The 27,823-nt window shown below is 33.9% G+C and overlaps 1 protein-coding gene across 2 annotated transcripts in view; it reads left to right on the forward strand.

Moving 5' to 3' along the window:
- Positions 1 to 27,823, forward strand: part of LOC145256372 (DNA repair protein RAD51 homolog 4-like) — an 84,990-nt gene that overhangs the window by 43,694 nt on the left and 13,473 nt on the right. For both annotated transcript variants that reach the window (XR_013863983.1, XM_080115198.1), the window contains exons 5-8: positions 1,684 to 1,788; positions 8,288 to 8,378; positions 11,068 to 11,138; positions 16,235 to 16,405. Coding sequence is in view for 1 of the 2 variants with exons in the window: in XM_080115198.1 (XP_079971324.1) it covers positions 1,684 to 1,788; positions 8,288 to 8,378; positions 11,068 to 11,138; positions 16,235 to 16,405 (438 nt within the window). In the remaining variant the exon portion in view is untranslated. The remainder of the gene's footprint in view (positions 1 to 1,683; positions 1,789 to 8,287; positions 8,379 to 11,067; positions 11,139 to 16,234; positions 16,406 to 27,823) is intronic.

The following is a 27,823-nucleotide window of genomic DNA, read 5'->3' on the forward strand; positions in this document are numbered from 1 at the left end:
ATATACCAAATTTCAAGTCTGTAAATCAAAAATTTGTTGAGTATGTAGAATATATATATATATATATATATATATATATATTTATTTTTTTACTATAATAATTAAATACCTACAGACACTAGTGTTTCATCCTTTCGGGATTCTTCAGTGCAGGGTGTCACGATTACTACCAGTCGAACGATTCGAACCCCGCGACACGAGACATCTCTGGCTCGATTAGTGGAGGCCGTATCCATTCGGCTACTATTAACCGTATGAAATAGCGTTGAATTTTAAACATTTTTAATTTAAATGTTCATTACGTCAGACAGACAGTGATCAAATCGTTATACGATGATCTACGCATAAGAGCTAAATTGACCGACTTTTAATTCAACGGAAAGTGCTCAACGATAAGAAACGAATTTCTTAAAGGGGCTGTCATAATTATTTTTTTACTATAATAATTAAATACCTACAGACACTAGTGTTTCATCCTTTCGGGATTCTTCAGTGCAGGGTGTCACGATTACTACCAGTCGAACGATTCGAACCCCTCGACACGAGACATCTCTGGCTCGATTAGCGGAGGCCGTATCCATTCGGCTACTATTAACCGTGTGAAATAGCGTTGAATTTTAAACATTTTTAATTTAAATGTTCATTACGTCAGACAGACAGTGATCAAATCGTTATACGATGATCTACGCATAAGAGCTAAATTGACCGACTTTTAATTCAACGGAAAGTGCTCAACGATAAGAAACGAATTTCTTAAAGGGGCTGTCATAATTATTTTTTTACTATAATAATTAAATACCTACAGACACTAGTGTTTCATCCTTTCGGGATTCTTCAGTGCAGGGTGTCACGATTACTACCAGTCGAACGATTCGAACCCCGCGACACGAGACATCTCTGGCTCGATTAGCGGAGGCCGTATCCATTCGGCTACTATTAACCGTGTGAAATAGCGTTGAATTTTAAACATTTTTAATTTAAATGTTCATTACGTCAGACAGACAGTAATCAAATCGTTATACGATGATCTACGCATAAGAGCTAAATTGACCGACTTTTAATTCAACGGAAAGTGCTCAACGATAAGAAACAAATTTCTTAAAGGGGCTGTCATAATTATTTTTTTACTATAATAATTAAATACCTACAGACACTAGTGTTTCATCCTTTCGGGATTCTTCAGTGCAGGGTGTCACGATTACTACCAGTCGAACGATTCGAACCCTGCGACACGAGACATATTTTAAAAGCGAAGTGGGGCATATTTTTTTAAAACCTTATAAAAAAAGATCGACTATAATCTAAAAAAAAACAGGATCGACTAAAAGTAAGAAAAATAAATTCCCCCTTTTCTTTTCTCTTTCTCCCCCTTTTAGTCGATCTTCTTCCTTTTCAATTTATTTTTCTTACTTTTAATCGATCCTGTTTCTTTTTACATTATAGTCGATTTATTTTTATAAGGTTTAAAAAAAAATGCCCCACTTCGCTTTTAAACTATTACAATTCTGTTGTACTTCGAACTAATATATATATATATATATATATATATATATATATATATATATATATATACATGCACATTCTCACTTTTATAGATTTGTAATTGGTAATTGTTTTCTACCAGGTCGTGGACTTTTTACTGCGTCTAACCTTTCATAATAATATTTATTTTTATTTTCACAGTCCGAAGCAGATTCTATCCTCCTGCGAATAAAATGCTGTAAAGTGTTCAATATCTTTCAAATGTTTCAAGTTTTGGAAGAAACCCGACAGAATTTAGTCAAACAGGTTAGTGAATAGACTTTTTAGCCTGTAGACTTAGAATGGGTGCTTTTTTAAAAATTAATGGTTGAATATGGTTAAGTTTGGGCTCAGTTTTGCATTAAATAGTAATCTCTATTAATCCCAACTGGGCATTTAATGGATACCATAATACTTAATTCACTGCACCTTATAATAATAAAGGTGCATACAAAATTTCATTCAGATTGGTTCAGTAGTTTCTGAGAAAACTTCTAGAATAAATGTTATATTGTCGTGATTAATCCCTATTAATATTTAACTACACTCATTTTTGCATTAAATACTAATCTCTATTAATCACCATCAACTTGGTAATCTTTTAGCAAAAATGGAACGGACAGACAGACAAAGAGAAATATGATATTGATTCTGTGATTCTGTTTTAGATTAACATATATTCTTGCTTTTTATAAAAGTGGTATTGAACCTGACGTTCTTTATATGCATACTACTGAGAGCTTCATCACATGCTTGAAGACAAAATCTGGCTCTCTTATATTTCTGTCTAACTCAGTAATCTATATGGTATTTTTAATGAACCTTTATTTAATAAATGAGTGTAGTTTTCTCTAGTTCTGTCAGCCATAACCAGATAGAAGTCTTAAGCAATTTATAATTGTATTCTTAGTATCACTGTCTATGCATTTATTGTAACTCTTTTTCACTCCAAATGTTTGGATGTGAGGGGCTACTAAACAGGTTCATGTCTACAGGGGACTATGTGGTGAGTTCAACAGTGATATATCTGTTTGCATTACATGTTAGTACAGTTAGGGAAGTAAGTATCGAGATGGAAATTCCAAAGCTTAGTAGTTTGAGAGAAGAACCTATTAGAGTAGAAGACTTTCAGGCATCGAGAGACCTCAACATTGAAGGCGTAGGATTTTGCTGCTTATTGGGTTAGTCAGGAGTATCTATGTGGACGGGACACAAGTGGTATGGGTTCATAAGTTGATATTCCACTAAAGTACCTATAACACTGGCACAGGTATGCAACACTGCAGCGATGGGGCAGAGGTTGTAGCTTGGTTGATAGTGTGGGATTAGATTTGTAATTCTTTATTAGATCCCATCTAAGAGTGAGAGACTAGTGGTAGATACACCATCCCAAATGTGACAACAATACTCAATGCATGGGCAAATTGTGGCTTTGTAAAAATAGAGGATGCTCTCTGGTGTGAGTAATTTTCTAGCATGGTGAAGGGAGTCCACCTTCTTTGCAGCAGCCTTGGCAATGTCCTCAATGTATTTGTTCTAATTCATGTTAAGCCTAGGAACTTGAAAAAAGTACTTTCAGGCAGTGTATCATTAGCCATGGCAATCAGTGGTTGAGAAGGTTTCTTGTAATTATTAAAGGAAATAAACTTAGTCTTGGCAGCATTGAATGTTAAGCCGAGGAGTTTAAAAGATGAGCTCTCAGGTAGAGTGTTATTTGTCATTGCAATCGGCGGTACTTGTAAATGAAAATATCGAAAAAAATGATATTATATTTCATGTATTCGTTATGGAACGAAGTTCTCTGAAAAAAAATTTCACTTAATTTCATCAAGTAGTTTTTTTTTTTTTTACAGCGAAAAAACAATTTTTTATGATACCGAGCAAAATGTTCGATTTTTAGGAAGAAAAGCTAATATTAAAGATGGGGAGGGAGTGTCGGCACTTTACATTGAGTTATCTCCCCGTGGCATGTTGTTCAACTTCAGCAAATTTCACAATGGCTGACTTCAACGCGCTCTCATAAGAACGTGTTTTTCCGCTGTAAAAAAAAAAAACTCTATCAAATTAAGTGAAATTTATTTTCGGAGATCTTCAGTCCAAAACAGATACGTACAATATAACCTTTTTTCAATATTTTCATTTTTTAATGTCTTGACTAAACTGTACAAGTGCCCAATTGGCGATTGAGCAGGTATTTTTTTTAATTGCTATAGGAAACAAGTGTAGTCTTAGTAGCATTAAATGTTACTGTCTATTAACAGGCTGCTTTTTAAGGTTCTATTTGGTAATACAAAAACAAGCGAGCTAGTTTCTAGGAGAGGGTGAGGATTATGGGAAGGGATGTAAAAAGAATTGACATTCATGGTCAAGAGAGGTGTCTTCCGAGAAAGTTGCAGTGGAGACAAAGCAAATACTGGGATTGGGAATCTTGAAGGATCTGTTATAAAACAGAAAGAGCTCATTTATACTAAGAGACTTTGCTACCTTGCCTAGCCAGGGAAAACATGCTGAAACTCTGTTCGTCGAAACGCACATTTTGAACATTTAATTTTCCGTGTGAGAATGTTTACTGCTTTGCTGATATTTTTTCTTTTGTTGATTTGTTATATTAATTTACTTGTCTGTATGTCCAGTGTCACAAAAAAATCATCATCGCAAACATTAACTGATGCGAAACGAATTACCTCCCTTTATCAGTTAAAAATGATTAAAACCATTTCCTCTCCCAAAATTTTCAAAAAAAAACCCAAATACATGACTATTCGTTTACGGTGTCAAATTGGCCATTTTGTTTTATAATTAAACAAAAAGTCATTTTTTTTTCTTTTTACATAGGCATAACCACTTATAAAGGCCCAGAGACCACTCGAGGATAAGGGTTAAGAGTGTACAGTAGTCAATTGGACAATATAGTAATTGTTAGTAATGGAAATTCGGTAAAACGGCTTATCAAGAACTTGTTTACGTTAGACTTGAAGACAACCGTATTGTAGTCAGCTGGAAAGCAGGAAAACGGAAGACAATTCCACAGGCATGCAGTTCTAAGAAAGAGGCTTTGTTCATGGAATCTACGTTTAGGTTTAGGCACAGATAAAGAGTGGGGGAGAATTTATGATAGTGTTTTCCGCTAGACAAGTGTTTCTTGTGAAAGTTTGACGAGAGTGTACCATAGATTGAAGCTCAGTCAAACACTTTCCATGAAAATAACGATAAAGCAGAGACAAACTCATAATATCTCTTCTGTGAGATAGAGGTTGCAGCGAAGAGAAAAGGACATCTCGTATGAGGCTACGAAGTCTATTTTGAACTCTACAAAGTCAGGACAAGTCCTTTCTAGCAGCTCCTGTCCAGATGTGGCAGCAGTATTCCATCCTTGGACGTACCTGGCTCTTATATAGATAGAGAATTACATCAGCAGTGAGATATCTACTGCATCGATAGAAGGAACCGACCAGTTTTCCAGTGGCCTTGGCAACAGATTTGATATACGTGTTCCATTTAAGATCAGGAGTAAAGGTCAACCCTAGAAGCTTGTCAAAACTTGATACCTCCCCAAAACAAGAGCCATTCATTTCAATTGATGCCAGATGGGGATCTGAGCGTTGATGATGTAAAGATAGAATCTTGGTTTTAGATGCATTAAAAGTAACCAGCCACTCCTTTCCCCATTGTACCATGTGTCCAAGATCAGAGGAGAGAGAATCAGAGAGAACTTGGTTGTTTACTGGTTTAGATGTGCTACCATAGATGGTAGTGTCATCAGCATAAATGTCTACGAATGATGTAAGGATGTGATTTGGAAGATCATTAATGTACATCAGGAAAAGAGTTGGGTCCAGGATGAACCTCTGAGGGACTCCAGCATTAATACTGTTAGCTTCTGATTTTTGCCTATCAACTACTACTCTTATGAGCCTATCAGAGAGAAATGATTTAATAATTGAGAAGACATTTCCAGCTATACCAACTGTGATAACTGGAGATCTTGTGAAGTAAACCTTTATGCCATACCCTATCAAAGGCCTTAGATATATCAAGAGCAATTGCCCTAGAATGGTTGCCTCCGTCGAGAGATTCGCTAATCCTATGAGATATAATCGTTAGCACATCTGCTGTAGATCTAGCAGAATGGAAACCATATTGTGTGTCACTAAGAAGGTTATTTCTGCTGGGATAGTTGATTACTTCTCTATTTAACACAGATTCCAGTAGCTTACTCATGACACACAGGAGACTTATTGGCCTGTACTGAGAGGGGGATGAGCGATCACCTGAATTCTTAAATACAGGGCATACTGATGAGATTTTCCAGGGTGATGGGAAGCAATTCTCCTTAAGACAACTTTTAAACAGCTTTGTAAGTATGGGCGCTAGTTCTGGTTGAAGTTTTTTGAGTACTAGAACTCGAATACCGTCAGGGTCAGTTGCTTTACTAGAATCAAGGTTTTTGATTTGCTTGGCAGCATCGCGTACAGATATTTGTATATCACATAGCGTTTTTTCTGAAATTACCTCAGGTCCATTGATGATAGTTGGGATAGAGCACACGTTTCTGTTCAGGATTCTGTTTGCTATTTGCCAAAACTAGTGGGAACCAAGCCGCTGCTCAGCTACTTTGGACTTGACAGACTGAGCATACAACTCTCTTGCGTTCTTTATTACTTTCTTACAATGGTTGCTGGCAGTCCTAAAGCAACTTTAGTTTCCATACATTTATTACGTTGGAAGTAGTGGAAAAAGTGATTTCTGTGCGCAATGGCAGCAGCACATTCTGGAGAGAACCATGGCTGACTGTTAGGTTTTTGCTGGAACTTTTTTGAGGGTATGAAACGGTCTATACCTACAATTAACCATTCTGTCAGGTCTGATACTATAGAGGACATATCCTTTTTAAACATGGAACGCAGAGGTAGATCCAATATAAATGTACGGAAGCTATCCCAGTCATCCATAGTGTATCAGTATACCATACAATGGAGAGTTACGTCTGAGGATTTATTACATTTCATTTTTATCTTAATTGATACAACAGAGTGGTCAGAAGATCCAAGAGGAGACAGAACGGAAACTGAACATAGTTCAGGGCAAGTTAGGAGACTTTTTTTTATTATAGTTTCTTTTTAAAATTTAAAAAGAAAATGTTCAAGTGAATTGACATCTTTATAATTTATATAAAAATTATTCAGAAAAAAATAAAAACAAAACAATGTATTACTATTGTATTACAACTTATGTACTGAGGATAGAGTTTGACTCCGACATATATTTAAATTATAAATTTCAAGCAAGTAAAATATTTGTTTTCCTAATACTAGCCGTTCAGCCCACTGTGCTCGGGCCCTATATACCGTTCATAACTTTATGTGCATATGTATATCTATATATTAAAAAGTTTGACTCATGTCCAGGTAACCTACATCTAAAATTTCAAGTGTTTAGACCCAAATTTAGCGGAGGAGTTTGGTAGTCTGCAAAGGTCAACTCGTTCAACTTTGACCTTTTGGCAGCCAAATATTTTACCTAAAAACTGATTAAAAAGATTGCTGCATGTCTAAATACCCTTTATGTAAAATTTCAAATGTGTAAACCCAAAATTAGCTGAATAGTTTGCTAGAGACTGCAAAGGTCAAATCTTTTGTACTTTGACCCCTTGGCAGCCAAATTTTCGGCCAAAAACCGATTAGAAAGGTTGCCCTATGTCTGAATACACTTTATGTAAAATTTCAAATGTTTAGACTAAACATTGGGTGAAACCTCAAATTTTTTTAACTTCAACCTCAATTTTGACCCCTTAACATTTATGGTTTTGGGCTCAAATCAAGTTGAAAAATTTGATCCATGTCCAAGGAACCTACATCTAAAATTTTAAGTGTTTAAATCCAAAATTGGCAGAAGAGTTTGGTAGAGTTTTCAAAGGTCAAATTGTTGAACTTTGACCTCTTGACAGCCAAATTTCTGGCCGAAAACCGATTAAAAAAATTTCCCCAAATCTCAATACCCCTTATGTCAACTCTCGAGTCTTTAGACTGAAAATTGACAGAGTAATTTGATAGGGAAATGTACACACACATACACACAGATAATTTCACTTTTCTAGATATATAGATTGCATTGTGATTTGATGCATATTTTATTTATTCAAATTAAATCAACGCTTCTGTAATGAAACTCACACCCTTGACATTCAAAATACAATCGCTAAGAGACAACATGTGGATCTTTACAAACAGACTTTTCTTCCTCCAACTTTACAACATGATAAGGAAGAAGAAAAAAAAAGGAAACAACATATTGAGGATGGAGTTTGACTCTGAAATATATTTAAATTATAAATTTCAAGCTAGTAAAATATTTGTTTATTTTCCTATTATTGCGTTGATTTGACTTTCAAGCGCACTTGATGCATATTTTATTTATTTCAATTAAATCAACGTTTCTGTAATGGAACTCACACCCTTGACGTTAATGTATTGTGTTGAATTTTCATTGAAAAAAATCTAAACTTTTTAACTTTAAAAGGTTAAAAAGGAATTTGCCAAAAAATTCTTTTAAATTCGTTGTTGTTTTATTTTTTATTCATTTAATTTATGTGTTTAAAAAATTTTCAACTACTGTGGAATTTCCACTGGTTTTGCTAGTTGTTATTATTTAATATTTGCTTCAACATTGTTTTAAATTTTTCATTATTTGTTTTATGTTTTATTCATTTTATTTATGAGGTGTTTTAAAAATTCTCAGTCTAGTTTTTCATATTTTTTTTTTCCAGACAGAGAATTTCTACTGTGATTTACGATTGATAGTTTGTGATAGTGTATCTGGTCTGATCACTCCTCTGTTGGGAGGTCAACAGTCGCAAGGTAAGTAAAACTTCCCCAGATATCAATTTATTTGAATTTACTTTTAATAAATGAGTGTATGCACTCTCTTAAAAGAAATGAAACAGAACATATACTAGCGTTCAGACTAATCTTACTTATAAATCTCACTGTATGTCTGTCTCCATTTTTCAAATTGTATCTCCCCAAAAATGAAAGGTCACAGAGCAGAGCTATGAGGCTCAAATGATTGCATTTTTGTTGAACTGTTTTTTTTTTAAGAATCTTTAACCAGTAAAATTAGTTGCTAAGGTGTAAAAAAAAAAAAAAAAAAAAGAAGAAAGAAATTGGAATTTGGCAAGTTTAAGTCAACTTAAAGTATTCTGCCATCCATATCACTTTGATAAAAGCATTGTTTAAGTGCAAATTCAGAATGTAAGTTTAGTAAGCCAATTCAATGCAGATTATTTAAAAATGGACAAACATTTATTTGTTTATAAATCAAAGTACTTTTTGATGTAATAACATTTTCATCAGGATAGACACAGTTTTTTTCATCTTATTTATCCCTTGTGGCATGATATATATATAGATGGATATACACATTTGTATGTTAAGGTTAGTTTACTTTTAGCTATTTCTTATCCAACTGACAGTAGTTCAAACAGAATGACTTGGGCTGAAGTGTTAAAAGATATCGGTTTCAATTTGGATTCTAGTTGATGGCACCCAGGTTATATTTTTTTTACTTTTGAAATCACAATTATATATTGTGTACAATATATAGTTGTGATAATTAATAGACTTTATAATATATTCGATATCTGTATAAATTAAAATATATTTATATATTGTGTACAATATATAATTGTAATAATTAATAGACTTTATAATATATTCGATATCTGTATAAATTAAAATGTATTTATATATTGGGTACAATATATAGTTGTAATAATTAATAGAGAATTGATTTTATAATATATTCGATATCTGTATAAATTAAAATATATTTAAGCATATTTTACAACCGAGCAAGATAGTTTTATATTTAACGATTTTTTTATACTTTTTTAAAGTCTCAGGTTTTCTTCACCTTCCAATCATTTTTTTTCAAAATAAAAAATTTGGTTATTCGTATTATTTGGATTCATCCGACTACTGTTCTCATCTTGAGTGTCATTTTCACAACATTTCTGTCAATGTAATCTCCGACCTTCTTCAGGTGTATCTTGTCGAACTTGAAAATATTTTTGTCAAACTCAGGAATTCATACTCTAATCACTGCACCACGGGTCCTTGCAGATCTGTGGTGCAATGTTTAGAGTACTTGGAAAAGTCAATTGTAAAAAGTGATATTCTCCTGAAGGTTGAAAGTTCAATCCTCAGTGTGGGCAACTAAAAAATACAATTGCAAATTACTTAGGACCTGTATCCGTGTTTTGGCTGATGGAACAAGAGCATGCTATTCCCATGAAATAAATCAAAGGTTCCGCTTGAAATTCTGTCCAAATTCCCAAGTTTGACAAGATACACCTGAAGAAGGCCGGAGGTTACATCAACCGAAACGTTGTGAAAATCACACTCAAGATGAGAACAGTAGTCCGATGAATCCAAATAATACGAATAACCAATCCTCATCTCAAAAATGTCAAAACATTTGGTATATTTTAAAGATCATTCTTAGGAAGCAACTAATATTTGTATGTCAACATTAGATATTTCTTTTGTAATCTCTGTGGTGTTCTCTCTATTTCTCAATAAAAAATGTAAAAAAGTGTTTTTTGGTCGTCGGCACAAAAATACAGCCCATACATGTATTTCCTGTCTATTCTGCACCAAAAAGTCCGCATCCACAGTCATTGCATTTCATACCTCTTCAACACTTTCTATTTTGTTACATTTGCATGTCTCATGTGATCTCTTCCATGGCTATCATGTATATTTTTCACCAGGTTTCTGTTTCACCTGCTTGTGGTAAGTCTGCTTTCAATATCTCTAGCTATTTTTTATTTTGTACTCTTTTACAGACTTTTTGAAAAATAACAGAAAGTTTTTAAAGAGAAAAATGCATAATGATGTAATAGGTAAAATTTAGAAAGAACCGAAATAACTCACATCGGACCATTTCCAATGGGCTGCCATCTTGTCCCTTCTGAATTTTACTTATCCAATTCTCAAGAAATTCTGGATTTTGTAGTTCTATATATAACACGATCAGCCGGTCACTGGCGTGTGACCGACCCACGTGTTCCACTAAATGTCCTGGAAACAGTTCGTGTATGAAGATCTGTCAATTAGATGTCTTTTGTCAGAGGTAAGATCAAAGGCATACCTGAAATGTTGGGTGTGGCCGTCTCCTTCACTCAGGGCTGTGTCCCCACTCTGGTGTCATTCTGTATGGAATCTTCTTTGTCTTCAGGCCCGTTTCATACAATAAACTCCTTAAAACTAACTAACCTAACTAATGATGAGAGAAGGAGGGGGGGTCCCCTTCCTCTCATCTACAGAGGGACAGAAAATATGTGCTCACCTCATGCTATCCAGACGAAAACAGAACGAAAAAAGGAAAGGGAATTCTGAGATTGCATTTGTATGTATCCCTCCGCCTACAGCCAAATTACCACCTGGCCATGCAGGGGGAGGGTGCATAAGCAACTACCAACCATGGAACTATGATATAGTGCCACATATATATATATATATATATATATATTTTTTTTTTTTGCAGGTCATTGTGTCATGGTCCATTTTGCGCAGAAGTTGAAGATGTTGGCTAATGAATACTTTTTGTCAGTTTTGGTGAGTTTCAAACTATTGTCAGGACATTTATATAATATGTTAAATAACACATCAGTCAATCCCTAATTCCTCCACCTCCTGTAAAACATAGTAAGAATCTGCCAGGCTATTTTAATAGAAAAAAAATACTCACCCAAGCGACAGCGCATCTGTTTGATGCAGGAATCGAGGAAAGAAAAGGAAGTGAAGATCTTAGCTTTTCCTTTTATATGTGATATTAGCAAGCCACCTTGGCTGATCATAAAATACTCATAAATATTATATTTTAATTAATGCAAATTTCTTAGTTATTATAAACAGAAATAATATAAATATTAAACATAACATTAAATCCCTTAAAAAAATGAAGCAAAAGACAGAAACAAACTGAGACGTGCATTTTTTTTTTTTTTTTTTTTACACAGTGATCACCACTTATCAAGGCCCGGAAGCCACTCAGGGATAAGGGTTATTGCAAGTACATTACGTTAGTGTGGAGATTTGATGGAGTGTTTACTTAAGGGGGCGGTTCATTAGGAATTTGTTAACATTAGACTTGAAGACATCCAAGTTGTAGTCCGGAGGGAAGCAGGCAGACGGAACATGCGAGTATTATGTTTTTTTTTTTGAAACAGTTCATATTTTGTAAATAAAAAAATACTTGAGCTTAGATAGAAACCCAAACCTAAAGACAATAAGTCAAGTATGATAACCATAAGGCCAGCTTGATATGATCCTTAAAAGGTGTTGTCGAACTTACTTATTCTTAACATAAGTAATCTAACACATAAATGATTCACGCGAATTTGTGAAACAGTTGACTAACAGATTCAAATCTGCACCAATTTTTCAATTTTGACGCCTTAGCAGCCCTTTTTTCTGGATGAAAACGGATTAAAAAGTTTTCCACATGTCTAAATACACTATATATCAAATTTTAAGTTTGTAGATAAAAAATATGTTGAGTATATAGGTTAAGAAGTGTCCTCACACACACACACATACACACACTTTCTCACACTGGGTTGGTGTTAAAAAGAGCATTCAGCCTATAATAATCTTGCCTCAGTTAAGAAAATAATTTTCACAGAAACCTGATCAGAGATGAGTTTGGAAATCAATTTCTAGATGCTGTCCAACAAATGTCTGCATGTAAAATGGACATTAAACTGAATATAATGATGATAACTAATACTATCTAAAGTAAAAACTAATAGCCATCGTTTTTTTTTATTTATTGAGGAGAGCCTATTATTATTTTATTTTTTTTAGGGGTATTGTTTATTTGGTAATTGTGGCCTAGTAATCCAACACAAAACCTAAGTTCAAGAAACTTGTTTTCTATAGGTTTTTGAGTGCTGAAAATGAATATCACATGAAATTTTTCCGCAAATAAGTATTTTTCTGGGAAGCAATGTAATTCTTTATGTTATCAGTGGTGACCATTGTTGTACACACAAGCACGCATACTTTGGCTTGAAAAAACCCGGAAAAACACTTGTGTAAAATTTGAATGCAATGTTTGTTTTCAGTACATCGGAAAACAAGTATTTTAAGTTAGGTTTTGTGTTGGTCTACCTAGCCACAATAAACACCACACCTAAAAAAAATAACAGACCCACCTCCACCCCAATATCTATCTATTTATCTATCTATATATATATATATATACAGTTGAAGCTGAAATTATTGGCACCCTTTCAATTTTTTCATTTTTTGGAGAAAAAAAAACATTTTTTCACTAATTATTTTTATTAAAGTGTTAATGAACATTTATATCGACCATCTACAGATCTCCTGAAACACTTTTAGTTTATTATAAAATATTCAAAATAAATATTATTAATGATAAAAAACAGACAAATTCAAATTTATTGGCACCAATGATTTTTATCATAGAATTCACGATATTTTATGCAAAATAATACTTGTTTATTATGATTTGGGTATTGCATCATCTTCTAGAACGTTCCAAAGCCTTCTATAAATAACGTGCATTAGTCAATCCTTCACTTTATCAGTAACACCAGACTGCAAAGATGGCTAGAATTAAGGAACATAGTTTCGATGTTAGACAGAAAATAGTGGATGCACATATGAAAGGTAGTGGATACAAATCCATTTCTAATCGTTTTGAAGTTCCTGTGTTAACAGTGAGAAACATTATCAAGAAGTATGGTGTTTTCAATACGATTCAAAACTTGACGGGTCGAGGCCATAAAAATAAACTTTCTCCCAGAACTGTACGACAAGTCATTCGAGAAGTGGAAAAGGACCCAAAAACTACTGGTAAGAAAGTAATCCAACAATTGAGCGATTAAGGTATTGAAATTTCTGTTTCGACATTGAGGAGAGCACTGAAGTCACACAGGATTAAGAGGTACCGACCAAGGAAGACTCCTCTCCTTTCCAAGAAACATGTTAAAGTCTGCTTAGGGTTTGCACGGGAGTTTATGGACAAGGATTCAACTTTTTGGGGTTCAGTTTTATGGTCAGATCTGACTAAAATTTAACTTTTTGGCAGCAGAGATGTGTCATTTGTGTGGCGGAAGAAAGGAGAAGCCTTCAACCTAAAGAATATAGCCCCTACGGTAAAGTATGGTGGAGGAAACCGTATGTTTTGGGGTTGCTTTTCGGCCAATGGCACTGGAAAACTTATTACTGTGGATGGCATCATGAGGCAAGATCAATACATTAAAATATTGATTGAAAATCTGAAACCTTCTGCAGAAGCACTTAGTCTTGGAACCAACTAGGTCTTCCAATAGGACAATGATCCAAAACATACGGTGAAATCGGTGAAGAAATGGCTTTTGGATAATGAAATAAATGTCCTGAAGTGGCCAAGTAAAAGTCCAGACTTGAATCCAATGGAAAACTTGTGGGCTGTGATGAAGGGGAATGTGAAAAGAAGGAAACCAAGGAACCTAAGGGAATTAGAAGATATCGCCAAGTTAGAATGGTTTAATATTCCTGTTGATGTGTGTAGGAATTTAGTAATGTCGTATAGAAAACGTCTGGAAGCCGTTATTAAAAACAAAGGCTTTGCAAGTGGCTATTGATAAAGGTTGCCAATAAATTTTAATTCGTCTGTTTTTTGTTATAATTAATAATATTTATTTTGAATATTTTATAATAAACTAAAAGTGTTTCAGGAGATCTGTAGATGGTTGATATAAATGTTCACCAACACTTTAATAAAAATAATTAGTGAAAAAATGTTTTTTCTCAAAAAAAAAAACGTTAAAATTGAAAGGGTGCCAATAATTTTGGCTTTAACTGTATATATATATATATATATATATATATATATATATATATATATATATATATATATACTCGTAGCCAAGTTGAATATTGAAATGCTCATATCTTTGGTTCTATGGGGCAAAACTACATGAAAATTTGCAGGCTTTTTGAAGATTATAATACTATTATTCTATGATTAAAATTTATGACAATTGGTAAAAGGAACCTATATTTTTAAACCAACAAAATATATCCAAATTTGCTTACATTTGTATATATAGTGTCCTAGCAGGATAAATCCACTTTTGTGCTTTGGGATTAATTTTACTTAGTTTTTCTTTGCTTGATTGTCTCCCCTGTGGCATTTGCCAGGCCACTAATAGATACCCCACCTTTTTTGGCAATTTTATAAGTTCCAAATCTCAGCAACTATTGATCAGAAATTTACAAATAAAGGCTTGTTGGAAAAGTAATGACCTGAATTGTGATATTTGCCCTTAAGGTCGCAGATTAAGGGGATACTCCATCAGCCAGAGCCTATTTTTGGCACTTTTTTACAGCCATAAAATGTTTCAGTAAAGGTGGAGTATCTTTCCACCCTCCAAAAATCCTTAAAAATTACCACTATTAAAAGTTTTTGAGGGTGCTAAAAACGAAAATAATGTTTAAAATTTCAGGAAACGAGTAGTTTCCATAATATGAAAATATAGTTTCGAAATGTGGGGGATCACTTTTTTATATTAATTTACGGCCACCCTTTTTTGAGGTCATCTGTTATTTTTTTTAGGGGTAGTGTTTATTGTGCCATGGTAGACCAACACAAAACCTAATTTAAAAAAAAAAGTTTTTCTAGGTTTTCAGGTGTGCTGAAAACAAATATCATATTAAATTTTCCACAAATATGTATTCTTCCATGTATTAAGCAGAAATGTGCAGTTGCACATACAACAATGGCCACCACTTATAACATAATGAATTACATTGCTTAATACCTGGAAAAATACTTGTGGAAAATTTAATGCAATGTTCGTTTTTAGCACACCCAAAAACCTATAGAAAACAAGTTTTTTAAGTTAGATTTTGTGTTCGTCTATCAGGGCACCACTCTTAAAAAAATAACGGACTCCCCCCCCCCCCCGAAAAAAAAGGTTGCTATAAAGTGAGTGTTCATTTTATGTTACATTATATAGAAAAGTGATCCCACACTTTTTTAAGCTATAATTTGTTCTTATATTGGAAACTACTCGTTTCCTGGAATTTTAAACATTTTTGTTTTCAGTACCCTCGAAAACCTATAGTAATGGTAATTTTAAAGAATTTTTGAGTCTGGAAAGATACTGCACCTTTACTAATGTTTCAATCATTGTCATTTGTTTTCCTAGTTTTGCATATGAATTACAAAATATCTGATATTTCCTCAAAACCTCTCACCTTGATGGAGTGGAAACTAAAATTTGCTGCTATGGTTTCAAATGATCTGAAATAACAGCAAGGGGAGACTTGATTCCAAACATTTCCATATGTTATATCTCCTCTCTTTGGTTTTCATTCATAATTAAATTTCACAGTGTATAAGGATTATTTGATACTGGAGATATTCATAATCGTACTCTATTTCCAAAAGAGGGAGATATAACATATGATAAATATTTGGAATCAAGTCTCCCCTTGCTGTTATTTCAGATCATATGAAACTATAGCAGCAAGTTTTAGTCTCCCTTTCATCAAGACCAGAGGTTTGGGGGAAATATATATATATCAATTTCTAAAAGCTGTCCAACACATGTCATCATATAAAATAGACATTAAACTGATGCTGATGATGAGGATGATGATTTAACATAAACAATTTTTTTTTTCATTTTCAGGTAACTAACAGTTTAGTAGGTGGTGACCGTGGCTCCCCTGTTGCCAGTCTTGGTGGAACATGGCAATCCGTCCCACATAACAGAATCCTTTTAAAGACGGAACATCACTCCTCTTCATCTGCAAACCAAGCAAAGATCAGACATGCAACGATCATAAAAAGTTGTCGTCAAGTAAATTTGATTTATTTTTAATTTGTTTCTTTTGTTTTGGAAGTTATGTTTCATACAGCTTTTTCTTTGTTTCTCTTTGTTAGCAAGTTTTAATTAAATCTTTGTAGTTCGAATCTTTATTTACAACTAGTCTGGGTGCCTGGCATTGCCCGGGTGTTTGGTGGTGTGTGTTTAGCAAGCAAAATAAAAAAAGTGGTAGTAAGCAGGCAGGCTAGAACCTGTGACGTGAAGGCGGAAGAGAAAGTGAAAGAAAATCTGACGTCTTACCACTAATCCATGACGCGACGGGAACTTCAGAACATTAAAATTAGGCAAAGTCAATCTAACCGATACGATGACTTGCAAAAGTGGCTCGCAAAAAATCGACCCCTCCTTGTAGAAAACTTCCCAATTGAGGGTGAAGCAATTAATGTTTTTGGCCAATTTTTCGATATTTGTTGTTCGAGACGTTGAGCTTCAAATTTTTTGGATATTTGTCATCTGAGATGACAAGCTTGTGAAAATTCGTTGGCTCTGTCGAAAGTTTTAGGCAGACATACAAACATACATACATACATTTAAACAGATAGGTGATATTTATATTATAGATGTCATATTAGAAACATCTTGAAAATAGTCATTTTCTTATTGTCCATATTGTTAAGCTCTTTCTCTCTCTCTCTCTCTTTGGTTTATCTTAACACTTTATCCCAGTTGTACAGAAGATCTGATATTGATCCTCCGTCCATGCGTGCATCCGTCCGTCCGTGCTTCCGTTAGTCCGGACGATTGTCAGATAACCATCCATTAGTTTTTCCTGAAAGTTTGCCAGAAATTGTATTTCATTAAATAGATGTGCGCAGTAAAAGAAAATTTTTTTGTGAAAATTTCCATTGCATCCCCGGGGGCTGAAAAGAGGTAAAATATGCCCCCAAATGACCAAAACTTACACATTTTGTCCCGTAACTTTTAATCCATCAATTAGATTTTTCTGAAACTTGGCCAAAATGTGGAGCCCATTGTTCTTAATATAAATCCAGTATGGGTGACCCTGTAAAAAATCTGGTTCACGTCCATGGGGACTTTAAGTGATAAAAACGCCCCTTTTGTGGCTCTTTTTTTCATATTTCTCAAGAAAAAATTGATATGTCTGACTATATAATGGTTTTTCACGGTGGTCAACTCAAATATACGTGTTAGGGTCTGAAACTGCACCATTATCCATTTACACTGCGATATTGGCATGACAGAAACATGCCCTTAAATTTTTTTCCACACGTCATAGTGGTGGAGGGTCCTTAATGGTATGGGGTGCCTTTTCTTACAGAGGGACGATGGAGCTACGGGTGGTGCAGGGTCGTCAGATAGCATCGGGTTATGTTAGCATGCTACAAAAAGCATCTCTGATGATGGAGGGTCATCGTTTGTGTGAGGATGGATGTTTTTTTTTTTTTTTTTTACATGGAGATCACCACTTATCAAGGCCCAGAAGCCACTCGAGGATAAGGGTTATTGTGTGTACAGTAATCAATGGGATAGTATCGTAGTAATAGTTAGTATTGGAGATTTGATAAAGTGTCTTACTTAAGGGGGCGATTAATCAGGAATTTGTTTATGTTGGACTTGAAGACATCCAAGTTGTAGTCAGGTGGGAAACAGGCAAACTGAAGAGAATTCCACAGGTGTGCAGTTCTAAGAAAGAAGCATTGTTCATAGAATCTACGTTTTGATTTAGGCACAGATAAAGAGTGGGGATAATTACTGACAGTGGTTTTAGCTAGACGAGTGTTTTTCGTGAAAGATTGACGAGGGGGGGACCAGAGATTTGAGCTCGGACGAGCACTTGCTATGGAAATAACAATAAAACAAAGACAGGCTCGCAACGTCTCTTCTGTGGAAGAGAGGTTGCAGGGAAGAGAAAAGGGCATCCCCCACTAAGCCACGAACTCTATTTTGTACTTTGTCAAGGAAGGATAGGTTGTTTTTTGAAGCTCCAGCCCAGATGTGGCAGCAGTACTCCATCTTTGGACGTACTTGGCTTTTTTACAGATAGAGAATTGCATCAGTAGTGAGATATCTTCTGGAGCGGTAGAAGGATCCTACCGTTTTCCCCGCGACCCGGGCAACAGACTTGATATACATGTTCCATTTCAGGTCAGGAGTAAAGGTCAAACCCAGGAGCTTGTCAAAACATGAAGCCTCGCCAAGACGAGAGCCATCCATTTCAATTGATGCGAGATGGGGATCAGAGCGTTGATGATATAAAGATAGGAACTTGGTTTTAGATGCATTAAAAATAACCAGCCACCTCTTCCCCCACTGTACCACATGCTCAAGATCAGAGGAGAAAGAATCAGAGAGAGCTTTGTCATTTACAGCCTTTGATGTGTTGCCATAGATGGTTGTGTCATCAACATAGATGTCAACAAATGATTTAAGTATGTGTTTTGGGAGATCATTGATGTAGATCAGGGAATGAGTTAGGCACAGCTTTAATACTGTGGGCCTCTGGTTTCTGCCCATCAACCACTACTCTTATGAGCCTATCAGAGAGAAATGATTTAATTATTGAAAAAACATTTCCAGTTATACCGTAGCTTGAAATCTTGTGAAGAAGGCCTTTGATAAGTCAAGAGAAATTGCCCTAGAAAGGAAGCCTTTGTCAAGAGATTCACTAATCCTATGGGATATAACTGTTAGCACATCTGCTGTAGATCTAGCAGAACGGAAACCATATTGCATGTCACTAAGGATGTTATTTCTGCTGAGGTGGTTGACTACTTCTTTATTTAATATGGATTCCAGCAACTTATTCATGACATGGTTATTCCAACAGGATAATGCTGCAATCCACACTGCAAGACGGACCTTGCGCTTTCTACAAGAAAATGCAGTCCATCTCTTGGGACATCCTGCATGCTCACCGGACTTGAACCCAATTGAAAATGTTTGGGGATGGATGACGAGAGAGGTTTATCAAAATGGCAAACAATATTCAACAAAAAATGAACTTCGTGAAGCCACCTTCAGAAACTGGAGTAGGATCCCCCGCGCCTTAATGGAAACTCTTATTTCTAGCATGCCCCAAAGAATTTTTGAAGTCATCAAAAGCAGTGGAGGTAAAACTCATTATTAAGTTTGAATGTTGAATGTTTTCATACACTTTTCATACACTTTTTTTACAATTTAATAGAATTTTTGTCTCTGGTCTTATAATTTTGATCATGTGTAAAAAGCTAAATTTAATAAAAATGTAAATTTTAAAAATAAATCCTTGGAATATAGCTTTTTGTTTTCATAACCTTTTAGATTGTAGTATTGGTAACCTTAAGTCGAAAGAGTTTAAAATCTATTCTTAAAAAAAAAGAAAAATAAGAATTACTTCCTCTAAATATGGTTGCGATTATGATGATGCTTCTAGGATGAAAAGTAGGATTTTATTATAACTAATTATGTGTCTAAAATGGTGTTCTAAAGTGACATAAGATAATGTCTAATAGTCTAGGCACAATAAATTTGTATGAGGCATCTGTTGCTGCAAACCTATGGTACTTTGGTTTAGAGGGGAATTTCTGCATTCAAAATATTATATATGAAGATATTTTTATTGGTCCCTTGATAAAGGAGGGATTGGATCTAGTAATTCACTTCTGTTTGGATTATTTTAAAATATTGCACAAGCATTAGTCATGGTGGAAGTCATTTTTTTCCAGAACGTATTTTCTGGGATAACTCTGGTTGTTTTCCCTATGGGCTATTATAGGGGTAAAATTGTCCCAAAATCCTTCATCCATTCATTTATTTGCAATTTTCTCAATAATCACTACTAAAATTTTTTTGAAATTTTGCACAAACATTCATCATGGTGAAAGTAAATTTTTCCTAGAATGGATTTTCCAGGATAACTTTGGTTCTTCCAAATAGTTCATCCGTTGATTTGTTTGCATTTTTCTCAATAACCACACCGTGGACTTTTTTGAAATTTTGCACAAACATTAGTCATGGTAAAAGTTATTTTTTCACTCATGAAGGCAGACCCCACATGCTCGGCTTGTTTTTTTTTAATATTTTAATATTTTGTTTTTAAATCCTTTGAGATAAGGCTTAAAAATTTGAGTATTTATTTTTTTATGAACTGTTATCCTCATTTTTATAGTTGCTGTTTCACCATGTTTCAGCCAACTCATCCTCTGGCCTTCTTCAGATGGTTAATAACAATGGGATAGGAATGCCGAGTTTCATAACTGTATCCCAAGTAATTACTGCCTTCCATAGTTGTCGTCTCACCATGTTTTGACCAACTAATCCTCTGGTCTGCTTTAAGTAAGATTGAAACCGCTATCTTCAGACAATGCTCATCTGGAACCAACAACACCTATATCCACTGTGCCACGGGTTCCATCGCAGTTAACCACCTGAAGAAGGCCAGAGGATAAGTTGGCTAAAATGTGGCGAGACAACAACAACTATGGAACTCAGAATAACAGTCTGCAAAATAATGAATACACAAATTATTATTGCTCTCATCTTGAGTGTTATCTTCATGTTTCGGTCGATGTAACGTCCAACCTTCTTCAGATGTATCTTATTGAACTCAAGAATCTGTTGAACTTTGGGAATCTGCACAGAATGGGGTAGCATGATCTCATCTCTATCAACCATGACTGGGTAGATCTCCTAAGTAATTCACGATTGTGTTAGGAACATTGCTCGTACTGACAGTTGAACCTTCAACCTCCAGAAGAGTGTAACGTATAACTGAATTTTACAGAGTACTTTATCCACTATGCCACAGGTCCTTGAAGGTTGAATCCTCAGTGCGGGGTGACACTCAACTGCAAATTATTTAGGATTTCTATTCAGTCGTAATTGATGGAATGAGAACATGTTACCCCCATGAATTAAACTTCTGTTATATGCAGATTCTCGAGTTAGATAAAAAGTTATATTGACAGAAATGTATAAATAATGCTCAAGATTAGAACAGTAATCTAAATAATCCAAATAATACAAACTAGCAGGACCTGTAGAAATTCCATGGAATGAAAAATATGTTTACTAAACAAATGTTTTGATGAAGGTGATATTTTTCTGTAGAACACAAAATATTAGTTTTTTTGGACTGAAAAAAAAATAGTATGTATGAGTTTATTACATTCCTATGAAAATAGTGTCCATTGTATTTTAAATGTTGAATTGACCCAAATGAGATGAATCAATAAGTACTAATAAATATTCAGAAAGTAATATTGTGCTACATAGTTCAATACAAATAATAAAATCACATTATAAGAGACAATCGTTAATTTACTGCTTCAATCCAGACAATGTTCTCAATGTTTTTTGCAATGTTTCTTTCAAATGTTTTTTTTTTTACGTAATGTTTTGATGACTTCTTTGAGTTCATTTACACATTGTGTGATTGTGTGTCGTGTCATAAAATGTCTATAGTTGGGTTCTTCAGTATCTGAACCATTTGTTACTCTTACAGTCTGTTTATGTTCCATGATCATCTAAGTGTGTTGCGTGCATGTCTGTCTGACATAATTACATAAACACATTTATTTGATGACATACCTGGTTTTCTGCTGTCAACCTCTGGAAGATATTCAGCCAAGTCTTGGGGAGAAGGGTTCGCAGAGAAACCAAGACGTTGTGTATTTTTATATAGTTTATTTCACTCTCAGGCATTATGTCCAGCAGATGAGTGATCGACGAGATTTTCTTGGGTGGTTAATTTTAGTCTCCATTCTGAGACACGTCAACTCTCTCCCCATTGACGGGGGGGGGGGGCAACTTATTAAACTGTCCACTCTGTTTGACGTCCTTTTTCCACCTAATCCATTTTCTCAGCTAACCAGAACATGTGACAGAAATATCTTCTGGTGCAACTTGTCCAATTTGCACCTCAATATGTTTTGACAACTTTTATCAAAACATAGCTTCATATCTCATCTCTTGTTTACCTCACCAGTTAGATAGATCGATAAATTGATAGATAGATAGTTAAATAAACAGATACAAGGATAGATATACTGATAAACATATACTAAGATAGATAGATAGCTAGATTAATAGATAAATAACTAATTTCTCTTCTGTTCCACAACCATATAACAGAACTGCTGCACGTTTAAATTACTCCAAGTTCCTTTTTCACACTATTACAACAAGGATCAAATATTATTATAATGATATTCGAAAACAAATCTTCATTAAAGGGAGGTCACTCTCATATTTTTGCCGAGGGTTGTCAGATAGGTCCTTTTAAAGTAAAATTTTGCGAATTTAGTCTTTTTTAAAGCAATTTGTCCTTCAAAATTGTATTTGGGCTTTTTCTAAGCATACCATATGGTCTAACTAAGGAAAGAACAAACAGCTGAACTGTTGTGTGGATAACATCCAAGATGAAAGCAGTAGTCCAAATCACATATCACCATCCTCATCTCAAAAATTCAGAAACAAAATAATTCAAAATTCTATGCTAACATGTGTGTTTTGTCACAAGCACTAGAATTAGCTTAAGAAAGCCGGTGACTTTTTGTTGTACATGCAAATGATGGACTTTTAACAGAAAAGTAATCGATTGTTTGTTTTCCACAGTTTGTATTGACGGACATCAAAGTAACACGGATATTTCGACTCATCCAATTTGATTTCTCACAGCTGGCGGTTTCGTTACAAAGTAATTGTATCTTTGTTGATCCCTGTTCGATTAACAGCAGCTGGGAATTTCATTGCAAATTGATGTCCATTGTCAATTCCTTTTTGACTTGCAACGCCATAATTTTTCAATAAATGCTCCTATCACTGTATCCATTAAGACAATTCTTTTTCTGCTGGCATGGGGGCAGCTAGAGATGTTGTTTCTAACATGGTTTATATGTTAGGTATGTATATATGCTTATAGATTTCAATATGGTACAGTTTTAATAGGGCTATATAAAGATTGTATTGATTTTATAAACATGATGAATCAAAAGAAAAAAGACTGAAACCGCTAACTGGTTTTGAACCTCACTTAACAGAGCTAAATCAAGGTTATGATTACAATTAAGAAAAAAAAATGATGCTATAGAGATTATAGCAAGAGAAAGGGAAAAGAGAATTAAATATGTTTAAGAAGATGTAATAAGTGTCAATGTGTTTTTTAGATACCAAGAATCTATAATATAAATCTCACCTGTCTGTTTAAATGTATGTATGCATGCATATTTGTATGTCTGTCTTTCGACAGAGGCGACGAATTTTCACAAGATCAGTATCGTTTTGAAGCTCAACCCTTCGGACGACAAATATCGGAAAATTGGCCAAAAATATTAATTCCACCCTCAACTAGGAATTTTTCTGCAGGGAGGGGTCACTTTTTTCACTGATAATTTCGAAAGTCATCCTCTCTTTTTGATTGATAGGCCTTAATTTAAATCTACGCCACTTCCGGTTTTTGCGATGGGCACAACAGCAAAGATGTCACTTTTTTTCCACGTACTCTTCCTCCTTCATAGTACGGGTTCGAACCTGCCTGCCTATTATCACTTTTTTTTTTTTGTTCAAAACACACTTCCAAACACCTGGGCAACGCTGGGCACCCAAGCTAGTAAATAATAAGTCAACACTAAAATTATAAGATGTTCAGCAATAGAAGACCCTATTTTTATTCAGAACATCTGATGATAAATAAACTGAAACGAAACTATACCGTTACTTTCTTTTAATGCTGAATTTAGTTTACTGGACTATTTCAAATTAATGAAGTATCTTTCAATGCTCAAATTTGGTGTTTAATGTTTTAGTATATGTTTTGTTGTCATGATATCATCTTCCCAGGCATTATCTCCTCGCTTTTGCTTTAGCAAGTGTTGTAGTATATGTTCTGTGGTTATGATACAATGTTATAAGAATTGCTATACAAAATAAGTAGGTCATGAAAAAATATGAATAATCCTACATACATCTCTCTCTATATATGTTTTATGAAGAGTCTATGGTGAATATATTCAGTATTGACATACTAATAACTGATTGATTTTTTATAATGAAACAGCTGCTGTAAGAAAATATGTACAATTTTTAACATATTGAAAGAACTAAAAAATAAGATGAAGAAAACTTTCAAATCCAGGATGTAGCTGTATCCATCGCATATATATATATATATATATATATATATATATACTGTGAAAGCAAAATCAAGACATTCAAAAAAGGTGTTGATGGCAACAAAAAGTGTCTTTCATTTTACGTTACAATTGTTTCCATGCCCGGTCGACAATTTCAAACATTATATAATTTGAAAATTTTCAAAAACCAACATTTCTTCAGACTTTATGAATAAAAACACTCTTGACAATAGAACATTGTTTGAAGAGAAAGAAAAGAAAGAAAAATTCCCTTAACGGAAAAAGCATGTGAGAAACATTTACCCTTGGGGTAACCTCCACGAAAAGCCCATTTAAATATTAATATATCACCTAATTTTCATATCCTTATTTAAGAACAAAGTCATAAGAAGTTTCCACAGAAAACCCTAAGCCATTAAAAAAAAATTTTTTTTATATATCCCATTCGTTGAGTTCCTAAATTAGATTTCACTATTTCTTTATTTCACATAATTAATTTTTTTATAAAGAATTTCTAATTTTTATTTCTATATTTATAATATGGCCATAACAACCTTGCATTAACGTTACGGTTAATTTTAGTTTCGTATTAGTGGCAAGTAATGGTTACAAATTATCATTATTTTAGTACTTAGATTTAAGATCATTTTAGGTTTAATGTTTAATTGAATATGAGAATAAAGAAAAAGACTGTATTATATATATAAATCCTTATACAACATTTCAAGTAAAGGATTCTAATCTATTTATCATTATTTAATGTTTTAAAATTCATTATCATTCTAATTAAATATGTTTTCATATCTATACAAAAAACAATTACGAAGGGCGATAATCCAATAATGTTGTTACATGATAAGGGCTGTCCCCTTTTCATGTAAGTATAGAAATAGAGAGACTTAGTTAAAATGAAAATGAAATAGCATAGACGAAATTCGAACCTCGTAATTTAGGTTTAGAAATAGATTACGAGAGAGAATTAGCAATGGAATGTGAAAACAAACCATTGTTTAACTTAGAGATAAAATAGTTTCAAGAAAAGAATGTGCGTTGTCAATTCTGTTATGAAAATTCAATTGAAAGAATGCAACTACAAGATAATTTAATAAACACGGTTTTTAACATATTGGAAATATAGGTTACTGGGAATATAAGTTAAAATTCCTTTTGTAAACAAAGGAAAAAGTTTTGGACACGCATTTCCAGAACACGTGAAAGAAGACACATGTTTTAACATGTGTATGACGTCATGGAAAATGGGAAGTTCTCGATATAGAGAAACTTTAGAGTTAAACGAGGAGAAACTGATAGAGAGTGAGAGGGAGTTTGAGGACGACAGACGATAGTCTGCAGTTGGGATTCGAACGTCTAGAAGCGAGACGGTCACTTTTGAAAGTTAGAATTTGAAGCTGTGAATTCTTGACTCAGAAAACTACGACCGGTCGGGAGAAGAAATAAACCCATCATGTGTTTTTATAAACGTTGTCTTTCTGTTGTAATTCTACCAAAAGGTAAAGTGAAAATTGTTATATATGTCTTATATATATCATGTGGTTTAAAATGTCTTTACATACACATCTTACATACACAATATGAACACTAAGACTGTCTGAACACTATCTCCTCACTCAAAGAGCTTCTACACTTCTAAGTATGAACACGATTTATAAATATGAATCACTTCATAACACGAACAATCTCTCTTACAACAACATCTCTCTCTAAGACTCTAAGACTCTCTAAGCATCACTTTTAATAAGACTTAACAACGAACAATAACAATAACAAGAACAATAATAATGATATATATAACAATGTTTTTAATTGCTAATAGTTAATTCTGTTGGAAAAGAGTAAATTTTATTTCCCATAACAGCTAAAGGGAGATAATTCAGGCCGTTTGATGTTTTCGGTCTAGTGATTACTAGAAAGCGTCTATGATTTAATAATTGATTTAATCAAACAGATCCAGAACGTGCTACGATAGCTTATTTAACAAATAAAATATATAAATTATGTTTTTAATCTTAAAAACTGTTTTTTTACCCATAGGTTTAACCCACAGCTGTTATTAATCCACTAACAACTTAGGTTGCTCATGTCTTCAAAGCCAGAATTATAATTTGTGTGTTGTATTCTTGGGTATCTAAATAAAATGGTATATATCCTCTAATTATTATTCTGACAGCAAAACCACCCAATATCTACAAATGTGTTTCACTCTGATGAGAAGATGTCTACTCCTGCATTTATGGGTTAAAACATTTAAAACAAAGAGTAAAGTAAGTAAATAAATAAACCAGCATGGATTCTACAAACTCAAGATGTCAGATGACAAAATCAATTAAATTAATTTCCAGTCCCCAAATTGCTAATTTAATTTTTTAATAATAATTGCTAGTTTATTGTTAAGTTGTTTTATTGATTTGAAGAGGGTATCACTTATTCACCATCAATACTGCTACAACTGAATACAAAAAATGCTCACCGTTATGGAAAAAATTCCATTCTTAGATGAGCTTTATACTTTATTTATATTTCTTATCCTGTTTAGAATAATAGAAACTATATTCGCATGTTAGATTTGGATCCTTCATTTAGATTATAACAATTCTAGCTATTTAACTCTACATTAAAATTTAATCCTAGCATCCGATGATCCTTATTGTTGTAAAAAGTTATATCACAGTTACATTTAAGGTGTGATAGCAGAAATCTATTCCTGTGAAGACATCCTTGTATGGCATATAGTCTTTATTCAAAATTTCCTCTTTAGAATTCACTAAGTAAAAGGCTTCCAATAAACATTTTTGATTTCCCATACTTCCCCCCTCCTCTGTTTACTACTGACCGTTTTAATTCAAAATCTTCATTATTTCTATTAAGTTCCCTAACCCAATCACCTAATGCAGTTGTATTCCTCTTTTTGTTTTTATTTTTAATGCTGATTCTTGTACCCTCCCCCTGCTATCATTAACGCCATCTTTATTAGTTTCTATCTCAGGTTCCTTTTTAAAGGATACTACATGGTTTCTATATCTGGCCTTAAACACTGTTCCCGTGGCCCCCAGATATATCTTCTTAGCATTGTCGGTTTTTATCTCACATTTATACACTATTTCCGAGGTTAGACATTTCCCACCCAACGGACAATTACCAGATATTCTGCAATTACATTTTCTGTCTAAGATACTTTCATTTGATGCTAATTCGTTATTATTCCTTATTTTGTTGATTTTTCTATTGTTGGAGCTAATTATAGTGTTAGTTAAGTTACTGGACGTTGAGAAAGATAATTTTACAGAGTTTCTATTTATTA

Source organism: Euprymna scolopes, chromosome 32 (genome assembly GCF_053919585.1).
Source record: "Euprymna scolopes isolate OS-2025 chromosome 32, ASM5391958v1, whole genome shotgun sequence".
In the NCBI taxonomy this organism is placed as follows: domain Eukaryota; kingdom Metazoa; phylum Mollusca; class Cephalopoda; order Sepiida; family Sepiolidae; genus Euprymna; species Euprymna scolopes.